Genomic DNA, 11,435 nt, shown 5'->3' with positions numbered 1-11,435 from the left:
CAAGAGAGTGTATCCTACTACCATCTCCTAGAGGTATCGCCAGGAGAATAAATCGAGAGAGTGTCCTACCACCTTTTCCTGTGAGGCCGTTCCATATAAAATGAAGGAGAGTGCCTTTCCACCTTACAATCAAAGAGAATGTGGGAGAATAAAATTGGGAGAGAGTGCCCTACCACCTTTCTCACATCCACAATACAACTCCGAACAAGCGGGATAAAACCACCATCCTTGCCAGGTGCCAGTGCCTTATCAACAACGCAAGTGGGACAAAACCTACGTACTTGCCAATTCAATTATCATATCATATTTATAATCATATTCAATCATAATCATAATCTTAACCAATTTCATAAGTTATAATTCATCATAACCCCATCTGTTATTAAAACAATTAACATCATCAATCCGTGAGCAGGACAAAGCCACCATCCTCACCGTGGGTGTGACGAATCACCATCCCCACAACATTTATATCTTATTTTAACAAGTATTTATCAGGGAATGATTTAGTAAAAATTATTATACCCACCCCAACATATTCAAAGTCTTTAAAATAGTTATTAAACTCCACATGGAGGTTATAGAGGGTTACAAGCTCGCCGAAAAAGCTTGACAGCTCAAACTCAGCATTTCTAGAAAATCTACACATTGGTGCGTACGCATGCTTCGTGCAAAAGCGTCATGATGCGTACGCGGGATAGGTGCTAACGCACAGAACCTGCCACTGGTGCATTTTCTCCAGAATTACACTTTCAACCTCCAAACTTTAAAAGATCATAACTTTTAGTACAAAATTTGTTTTGCTTCCATTCTTCAAAGACAATAAAATAGACATCCCCAATTTTATTTTAAAATTAGTTTCATAAATTTTCAGGTTCTGAAAACAAAGTTATGGCTCTCCAAAGTTGGCTAAAAATCTATCATAGTGCAGATTTTTTTGTACCATTTGGACAAATCCCCAATTTTACACCAATGTGCATCTATTTTATACCAATTTAGCCAAATTCAAGCCTAATGCTATTTCTCATTAATTTCACCATTATTTTCACCCAACTCCTCCCTACATAACTCATCTCATTCTTAAACTTATCCTAAAAAATTTTTTCAAACAATCAACAAATAACCACCCTAAATTCAATTTTGCATATTCTTTATAAGAATTCCAATTTCAACAATTAGACCACAAAACATCAATACTTACTAAGCAATAGAAACTCAATCAATCAAGGCCTCCGACCATTTTCATCCAACATTCAATATCATCTGAAAATCATATATTTACACTAAACCATCATCAATAACATTAATTCAACAATATCTTAATGTCAACTAACCTAGGGTTTCGCACAACATTACATAATGATTATCCGAAACCAAAACCCGTACCTTAGTTGATGGTGGTCCCAACCTCTTGAGTCTTTTGCTTCGGTCAATCCAAGCTTTAATCAATTCCTCATTAATCCAAGCTTCAATCACCTGAACATGGGTTAAAATTCTGCTAGAATTTGAGTTTGAGCTTCCCTTAAAGCATCAAAATCACAAACTCATTACCTCAATACCCAAAATGCAAAATTAGTGAGAAATAGAGAAATAGAAGGAAGTTCTCACGATTACTCACAGCAAAAGTTACATAGAAATGTAGAGGGAATGAGAGCGATGCATAGCCGCAAATAGGTCGTCAATCGAAGCTTCGATTTATGAGAAAAGTTGATTTGAAGATCAACATGAATAGTGTTTTACGGTTTTTCTTCTCTTCCTCTCCTCACTCGCGAGCTCTCTTTCTCTCCACCCCCTCTCTCTCTCTCATTTTGTTAAATGTGTGTGAAATGAGGGATAGAGTCACATTTTTTACTCTTTAAATGAGGGGTATTTTTGTCCTTTTGTTCATTGTCCCTACTTAGGACCAAAATTTTAAAGATATGTGTTCCGATTTGTATTCTAAATATTTTTCTGATCATTTTTTACATTCTTATTTCTCTCATACGCAGTACTGGACAGGTCTAAGCATATACAGTTAATTATAATGCTGGTACGCGTTTTTCCTAAATAATTATATTTTTGAGCTCCAAATAATTTTCTGAACTCAAATTTTATCTGTAAATTTCTAAATTATGAAATTTAAATTTTTAACCCAAACCGAACATTCTCAAACCCTCTGAACTCAATTTTAAGTATATAATTGATTAGTTAAAATTTTCGGGTCTTACACGTGGGTTTTGTCCCACTTGCGTCACTGATGAGACACCTGCACCTGACAATGATGGTGGTTTTGTCTCACTTGCTCAGTATTGTGCTGGAGATGTATGAATGGTGGTTTTATCTCATTCACATTCTTTCTTATCGTAAGGGTGGTCGGGCTTAGCTAGCTCCCAAGAGAAGGTGTTAAGGCACTTTCCCTTGAAGGTGTTAAGCTTCATTTTATTTAATTAAAAGCTCCTACTTATTATACTTATATAGAGTTAAGTCGCTGTGATATCCTCGTTTATCAGAATGGTGCAACTGGAAGCATGACATTCTAGTAGTAAGGGTGTTATAGGTACAACCAAAGACGATCAAGAGATGAACATATATTCGTCATTTTTGAAGAAAATTGTATTATGAGACTTGGAATCACTGCTAATAATTTTTTTCATAAAAATTTGAAATGACTTGCTAGATGCCAAAAGAGAAAAATCTGCAATACCAAAGTTTAAGTTCGATGGTTGATTATGAATAAAGAAAGTGTTAGCACCCCATATAATTGATTCTTTTTATTCATTCCAGTGCAGTGTAATACCCTACCACACTATTGTCGTAAATCAAAGGTGGTGAGACATTACGACATTTAGAAGAGATATACATATATAATTATAGAAGAATAACATTATAGCTAGGAGTCTGTGAAGAAAATAAATATAAAAAAATGTTAAACACACATAGACGTGTTAAAGCGATAACATCAAATACAAAAACGGATAATATTATAAGTTCAAGTGAGGATAGATAATAGTCATGATATACATAACAACCACTAGTCTCGACCCATGAAGAAAGGCTTGCTAGAATATTACCATACTTGAGAATATACAAAAATAGACAACATATCTCTCCAACAAAGCCTCTAAGAGGAATTTAAGTTATACAACAATACATTTTCAAAAGGGAAGAGAACTCTAAAGCCAAAATAAATCTAAAAAGGATCTTCTTCGCTTCATCATATGGAATCCTGCACCCTTAATGAAGTGCGTTGCGTCCTATATCTAAAAAATAGAATAACAATAACGAGTGAGAACCCGAAGGTTTCCAGTAGGGTAACAGTTTCAAATAAAAACTACATAAGAAAATATGAAATCACTAGGAAATTCTAATCTCCAAATTCAAAGGAATCCAAGCCTAGGGTCTTAACAAATTCATATAGGGTTAATTTGCTAAGTTAAACATACTCTGAACTACCACCAATCCCATCTATTACCAGCAGTCATCATCTTTAATCCCAGTCCCAAGTCTCAGTAGTGAAATCAAACACAAATAATAATCAATACAAAGCAAACCATAGTTAGAAAGAACATGTAACAAATAGCACAGTTAATAATTAACTGAATATCAAACAAGCAAACCAAAACAATTATGCACACCCAAGAAATTTCAAACAAATGCAGTATGATGCATGCCTATCCTATTGGCCGTGAGCTCTGGTGCACGAAATTACAATCACACTTTTGCAACTCCGTACAACTAACCAGCAAGTGCACTGGGTCGTCCAAGTAATACCTTACGTGAGTAAGGGTCGATCCCACGGAGATTGTCGGCTTGAAGCAAGCTATGGTTATCTTGTAACTCTTAGTCAGGATATCAATAATTCTCAGATTTAATTGTAAAAAGTAAAAGAACATGAATAAATACTTGTTATGCAGTAATGAAGAACAGGTTGAGGTTTTGGAGATGCTCTGTCCCCTGAATCTCTACTTTCCTACTATCTTCTTCTTCACACACGCAAGGCTCCTTCCATGGTAAGCTTTATGTTGGGCATTACCGTTGTCAATGGCTACTTCTCGTCCTCTCAGTGAAAACACGGAAGTGGTTATCAGGCACGCGTTCATAGGTGAGAATGATGATGATTGTCACGGATCATCACATTCATCAGGTTGAAGTGCGAATGAATATCTTAGAATAGAAGCAAGCGTGATAGAATGGAAAACAGTAGTAATTGCATTAATTCATCGAAACACAGCAGAGCTCCTCACCCCCAACAATGGGGTTTAGAGACTCATGCCATAGAAGATACAATATGAAACGTGTAGAATGTCATGAGGTACAAGATGAATTACTAAAAGTAGTTTTTATAGTAAACTAGTGACCTAGGGTTACAGAAAATGAGTAAGTTAGGGTGTTTAGTGTAAAAATCCACTTCCGAGACCCACTTGGTGTGTGATTGGGCTGAGCATTGAAGCTTTCATGTGTAGAGACTTTTCTTGGAGTTAAATGCCAGTTTGGGCGTTTAACTCCAGCTTTAATGCCAGTTCTGGCGTTAAACGCTAGAATTTTTAAGCTGACTTGGAATGCCGGTTTGGACCATCAAATCTTGGGCAAAGTATGGACTATTATATATTTCTGGAAAGCCCAGGATGTCTACTTTTCAACACAATTGAGATCGCGCCAATTGGGCTTCTGTAGCTCCATAAAATCCACTTCGAGTGAAGGGAGGTCAGAATCCAACAGCATCTGCAGTCCTTTTTCAGCCTCTGAATCAGATTTTTGCTCAGGTCCCTCAATTTAAGCCAGAAAAAATCTGAAATCACAGAAAAACACACAAACTCATAGTAAAATCTAGAAAAGTGAATTTTAAATAAAATAGAGGTACCATATAAAAGAAAGGAGAGTGCTTTCTCACCTTCTCCTGGAGGTATAGGTCGTGCCAAATATAACAACAGAGAGTGCCACCTCACTCAAAGGAGGGTGCCTTCTCACCTTGCAACCAGAGAGAACGTGAACGGGACAAAACTACCATCCCCACATCACACCGCAACTATGAACAAGTGGAATAAAGCCACCATCCTTGCCCGGTGCATGTGCCTCATCAATACGCAAGCAGAACGAAACCAACGTCCTTACCAATTCAGTTATCACATCATAGTTATAATCACATTCAATCATTATTCACAATTTTAACCGATTTAGTAATTTATAGTTTATCAATCTATGAAAGGGACCAAGCCATCATCCTCATCGTGGGCGGGACGAACCACCATTCCCATAACATTTATACCCCGTTTAACAAGTTTTCATCCAAAAATTACTAAATTCAAATCTTTATATTCACCCACAATACATTCAAAGCTTTAAAAATGGTTATCAGACTCCATACGGAGGTTACAGGGAGTTATGAGCTCGCTAGAAAAGCTAAATAGTTCAAAATAGAATTTTTAGCAAAATTAGGGAATGGTGTGTATGCATGGCTTGTGCGTACGCACGGAACCTAGCACGGTTCTCGCAAAACTTTGGCATCGTGCATACAAATGCATCGTGCGTATGCACAAAAGTCCCATGATGCATATGCACGCAAGGTGCATACATGGAGAACTTGGTTCGATCCCAGCATGATGCGTATGCATGCCTTGTGCGTATACAGGGAACCTGACGGTTCTACCACCCATTCTGCAAAATCTGCATAATTCAATTTTAAACCCTAATTTTCAAAAACTCATAACTTTTTCTACTAAAATTGTTTTCCTTCCATTCTTTGATGGTCTTAAAGTAGACATTTTCAGTTTTAATTCAAAATAAATTTCATTGATTTTCAAATTTCTGGGACCAAGTTATGACCCTCCAAAGTTGACCAAAAATCACCAATTTATACAAATTTTCTGCATCATTAAAATTTACCATTTCTCCAATATTCCTCTTTTAAAAACAATGTCAATCAAATGTCATCAATCATTTACATTTCCAACAACCCATCAAACACTAAATTTTTATCCAAATCATCAATTAACTTTCCCTCACCCCAAACTTGTACACATTTTTCCAACAAACACCCATTAACCATCTAAAGTCCATTTTTACATATCATTTTCAAGAATTTCAATCTCACCCAATATGTCACAACATATAATGCCTAACTCAACTCATATACTCAATCCATCTTTACAACACAACAATTTCACCAAATTTACTAAGGGATGTAACTCATCCAATCACGGCCTCTGGCCTAAAATGCATTCAACCAATCATTCAATTTCACAGCTTCAAGCTAAACCTTTATCATCAACAACACCAATCCTACAATATCTTAAAGTCAACTAGCCTAGGATTTCACATAGCATTACATAGTGATTACTTGAAAGCAAAATCCATACCTTAATTGACGGCAGTTCCAACCTCTTGAACCTTCTTTTCTGGCCAAGTCAAGCCTCAATTAACACCAACCAAGCTAAGCATCCAAGCAACTCTACTCAATCTAGTTTCATTCAAATTTTCACATTGTTCAAACTAGATTTTCATAAAAATTAGGGAGAAATAAAGGAAAAGAGTTTCCTCACCTTACTCTACATGATCATGGGCCAAAACTCTGCTAGAAATTGAGCTTGAACTTCCCCTAAAGTATCAAAATCACTAATTTCAACAACCACACTACCTAAAATGAAAAAACAGAGGAAAATAGAGAAATAGAATAAGGTTCTTATGATTACTCACCGCAAAAGTGGTATAAAAACGTAGACGAAGTTAAGAGCAATGCATAGTCGCAAACAGGTTGTCGATCGGAGCTATGGTTTGTGAGAAAATTGGATTAGAAGGTGGAAGGTGAATAGTATTTTTGGGGTTATGGCTCTTCTCTTTTCAATGTCTCAAACCCTCACTCTCTTAATTTGCAAATTGAATGTGATTTTGGGGAGAGAGTCACGTTTTGACTCTTTTAAACGAAGGACATTTTTGTCCTTTCGTACGTTGGCCCTGCCTACGGCTAAATTTTTTTAAAAATAAGTGTTTTGATTTGTATTCTCAATATTTTTCTAGTTATTTCTACATTTTTATAACGCCGATATGCTTTTTTCTATAATTGATTACATTTTTACACACTAAATAATTTTTTGAGCTAACCTTTTATCGATAAATTTTCAAATTATGACATTTTAATTTTTAACCTAGACCGGACGGTTTAAACCCCCTCCCCCCATTTTAACTAAATTTTAATTACATAATTAACTAGTTAATATTTTTTGGATTTAACATCCTACCTACCTTAAAAGAAATTTTGTCCTCAAAATTCAGTTACCTGTAATGACTTGGGGATAGTCCTTCCTCATGTCTGACTCAAGTTCCCACGTATGTTCTTCTACTCTAGCTCGACTCTAAGCTACTTTTACCAACGGGACTTCTTTTCCACGAAGCCTCTTGACATTAACATCAAAAATTTTGACCGGAGCAACTTGAAATATCAATTTTCTTTTAGTTGAACTTATTCCTGTTCTAACACGTGAGTCATATTGGGGATATACTTTCGAAGCTGAACAATGTGAAACACATCGTGCAAATTTGAAAGATGTGGCGGTAAAGCTATCTGGTATGCCACTAGCACAATCCTCTTCAAGATTTAGAATGGACCGATATAATAGAGATTCAGCTTCTTAGTCTTTATAGCTCTTCCAATACCCATAGTCAGAGTAACTCTAAAAAACACATTATCACCCTCTTTAAATTCCAAAGGCTTATGCCTCTTATTTGCATAACTCTTATAATGACTCTGAGCAGTAAGGATTCTAGCTCGGATTTTATTGATCTGTTCTGTTGTCTCTGCTAGTAGTTCGGGACCTAAGATGCTTGATTCTCTAGCCTCATACCAACACAACAAAGATTAGCACTTCTTCCCGTACAGAGCTATTCCGATGCTTGCATGGTAACTATTGTTATGCGCAAATTCCACTAAAGGCATATAACGATCCCAACTGGTTGGTTGATCTAACAGAAACGCCCTCAGCATATCCTCTAAAGTTTGAATCGTCCTCTCTAATTGGCTATCAGTTTGTGGATGGCATGCTGTGCTCAAACACATTGTGTTCCAAACGCCTTCTGAAAGTCTCCCCAAAATCTTGAAGTAAACTGGGAATCTTTGTCTGATACTATGGTCATGGGCACTGCATGTAACCTCATAATCTGCTTGATATATAGTCTCGTCAGTTCCTCTGAGGAATAGTTCATATAAATAGGCAAGAAATGAGTAGACTTCATCAGTCGATCTATAATTACCTATACCGTATCAAATCATGCTCTAGTTCTTGGCAAGCTTGACACAAAATCTATGATAATACCTTCCCACTTCCACTATGGAATCTCAAGGGGTTGCAGCATTTCAAATGACCTTTGATGCTCTATTTTCACTTTCTGGCACCTAAGGCACTTGGATACATGTACTGCTATGTCATTTTTCATTCTTGGCTACCAGAACATCTCTTTCAAGTAATTGTACCTCTTGGTAGTTCCAGGGTAAATTGAGAATCCGCTCTTATGAGCTTTTGTCATATCTCCTACGTTTGGCACACAGATCCTCCCCTTGTATCTCCAGATTCCCTCTTTGTCTTGGGTGACTTATCCTTGTTTTTTTGTCCAATTGCTTGCAGCATCTTTTGTAACTCATGGTCATCTTGCTGAGCCCTCTGAATTTCAACATTGAAGTTGCTAAAGATATGTGACTGGTTTAAGCATACACTCCCAGCCACCGCTTTAACACCCAATCTAAGATCTGCAAACTTACTCAACAGTTCTTCTTTCTTGATCATCATCTAAGCAACACTTAAAGACTTTCTGCTCAAGGCATCTTCCACTACATTTTCTTTTTCCGTGCGATAGTTCAACTCAAAATCACAGTCCTTCAATAATTTCATCCATCTCCTTTGACGCATATTGAGTTCTTTCTGATCAAAGAGACACTTCAGGCTCTTGTGATTAGAAAAGACTTGGAATTTCACTTTGTAAAGGTAATGACTCTACACTTTCAATGCAAACACAATCGCTGCAAGTTCTAGGTCGTGAGTTGGATAATTCACTTCATGCGGTCTTAATTTCCGCGAAGCATATGCTGCAATGTTTCGGTGTTGCATCAGAACATACCCTAAACCCTTCAACGAAGCATCACAGTAAACTTCAAACGGTTCATGAGATTTAGGCAATACAAGCACTGGTATTATAGTTAACCTTTGCTTTAGAGTCAGAAAACTCTCTTCACACTTGGACGTCCATACAAAAGGCATATCTTTACGAGTCAACTTGGTCATCGTTAAGGCAATTTCCAAAAATCCCTTTATAAATCTTTGGTAATAGCCAGCCAAACCCAAGAAACTCCTTACCTCTGCAACAGGCGTTAGTCGCCCCCATTCAGTTACTATCTCAACTTTAGTAGGATCCACTGAGATGCCATCTTGGCTCACCCCGTGCCCTAAGAACTTCACTTCTTCCTTCCAAAATTCATACTTGGAAAGCTTTGCGTAGAGCTTTCTTTCCTTCAGAATCTGCAAAACTATGCATAAGTGTTCTTTATACTCCTCTGCAGTCTTAAAGTATATTAAAATGTCGTCTATAAATACCACGACGAACTTATCCAAGAGAGGTTGAAATACCCTATTCATGTAATCCATGAACACAGCAGGGGAATTTGTCAACCCGAAGGACATCACTATGTATTCATAGTGACCGTATCGAGTCTTGAAAGTAGTCTCTTTCACCTTGATCTAATGATATCCTGACCTCAAGTCAATCTTTGAGGAAACGTCGGATCCTTGTAGTTTATCCATTAAATCATCGATTCTTGGCAAAGGATACTTATTCTTTACCGTCACCATATTTAACCTCCTGTAATCCACACACAGCCGCATACTTCCATCTTTCTTTTTCACTAACAAAAATGGTGCTTCCCATGGGAAAACACTTGTCGGATAAACTTCTTATCCATCAACTCTTTCAACTAAGCCTTGAGTTCTGTCAGCTCTAATGACGACATTCTATACGGTGCGATTGAGATCGGTCCTGCTCCCAGCACTAGTTCTATTGCAAATTCTATCTCTCGAGGAGGGAAAATTCAGGTATATCCTCAGGAAATACCTCGAAAAATTCATTTCTACTACAGTTCACCATTACAAAGTTCAAATAATAACCCCGAGCTACTACTGGCTCTTCTAACCCTTTAGACAGAAATTGAATAGAATGCTCAACACAATCAAACAACACATGATGCATCGACAACCAATCCAAATCCAAAATCAAATCAATTCTAGTCAAAGGCAAGCATATCAAATCATGAACAAACTCTCTATTTTTTTTATCTAAAAAGGAACTTATTGAGCACATAGTTTAGTTATCACAATATTAGAAGCTGGTGTATGCACATGCAAGTCACAAGCTAATTCTGACAATTTGAGCCCTAATTGATCAACTCTGTCATGTGATATGAATGAATGCGATGCTCCAGTATCATACAAAGCAACTAAAGTTTGGTTACCAATTTTACAAATACCTCGGATTAGAGACTCGGATCTAGCGGCATCATTCACCGTCGTGGCAAAGATTTGACCTTGTTGTTGAGATCGACCAGCATCCTGAGTCTCTCTACGTGGACAATTCCTGGAGAGATGCCCTAGCAATCAACATTTGAAGAACATACCTAACTCAGCCCTGCATGGCTTGTCTGGATGGTAGCTTCCGCATCTTTGGCACCATAAGTCATCTGAATGCGTCTTCACCTACTTCCCTTTACCATTTCCCGGTCAGTCATTATTTTTTCTGTAATTGTTCCGACCTTGGGAGTATTGCGGTGCATGGCCACTTCTTTTGAACTCTTGGCCCCTAGGTGCAAAACTCTTGCCTTGATCCTTCTTACAGAATTTCCGGCAATCATTTCTAGCTATTGCAGTCTTCCTCGAGCACTCTTTCACCACTCGGCTCTTATTGACTAACTGGAAAAAGCTCCTAATCTCCATTGGCACTACGGTACTCATGATGTCATTTTGGAGGCCACCCTCATACTTGATACACTTCCAATCCTCGTAGCCCTCTGATGCTCCCTGACAGACTTCGGAGAATCGGCACAACTCCTCAAACTTGTTCATATACTCGACCACCGTCATAAAACCTTGCTTTAACTGCATGAGCTTCAATTCCTTTGCCGCCCTTACTAAATTTAGGAAATATTTCTTGTAAGACTCAATCTTGAAAGCCTCCCAAGTAATAGCTTTATTGCCCTGTTGCAGCAGACGACGTGCTTCTTACCACCAAACTAAGCCTCTCCTGCCAGTTGATAAGTGGCAAACTCCACATATTGATTTTTCGGCATATGTTGAGCTTGTACTGCTCTCTCCATGGCCTGAAATCAGTTATGAACTTCAATGGGATTGGACGTACCCTTGAAGGTTGGCGGATTCACCTTCAAGAATGAAGCCAAAGTCATCAACCTTCCCTCCCCTTGGTCA

General features: G+C 37.6%; 1 protein-coding gene across 1 annotated transcript; it reads right to left on the bottom strand.

The window, feature by feature from the left end:
• Positions 10,305-11,093, bottom strand: LOC107646733. Its single transcript, XM_021105490.1, has 2 exons — positions 10,766-11,093; positions 10,305-10,603 (listed from the first exon to the last, which is right to left on the bottom strand). Exons 1-2 carry the CDS (start codon positions 11,091-11,093, stop codon positions 10,305-10,307), a joined length of 627 nt encoding a protein of 208 aa, XP_020961149.1.

Source organism: Arachis ipaensis, chromosome B06, assembly GCF_000816755.2.
Source record: "Arachis ipaensis cultivar K30076 chromosome B06, Araip1.1, whole genome shotgun sequence".
Taxonomy (NCBI): Eukaryota; Viridiplantae; Streptophyta; class Magnoliopsida; order Fabales; family Fabaceae; genus Arachis; species Arachis ipaensis.
Note: the sequence above shows the minus strand (reverse complement) of the source record. Positions and strands in the feature narration are given on the sequence as shown.

Bases quoted from the DNA above. Each gene is read 5' to 3' on its own strand.
- LOC107646733 (XM_021105490.1), bottom strand. From the start codon at position 11,093: ATGACGGTGGTCGAGTATATGAACAAGTTTGAGGAGTTGTGCCGATTC. The intron at 10,604-10,765 runs GTCGGAACAATT...GTTGATTGCTAG, and splicing joins TGCACCGCAATACTCCCAAG to GGCATCTCTCCAGGAATTGT.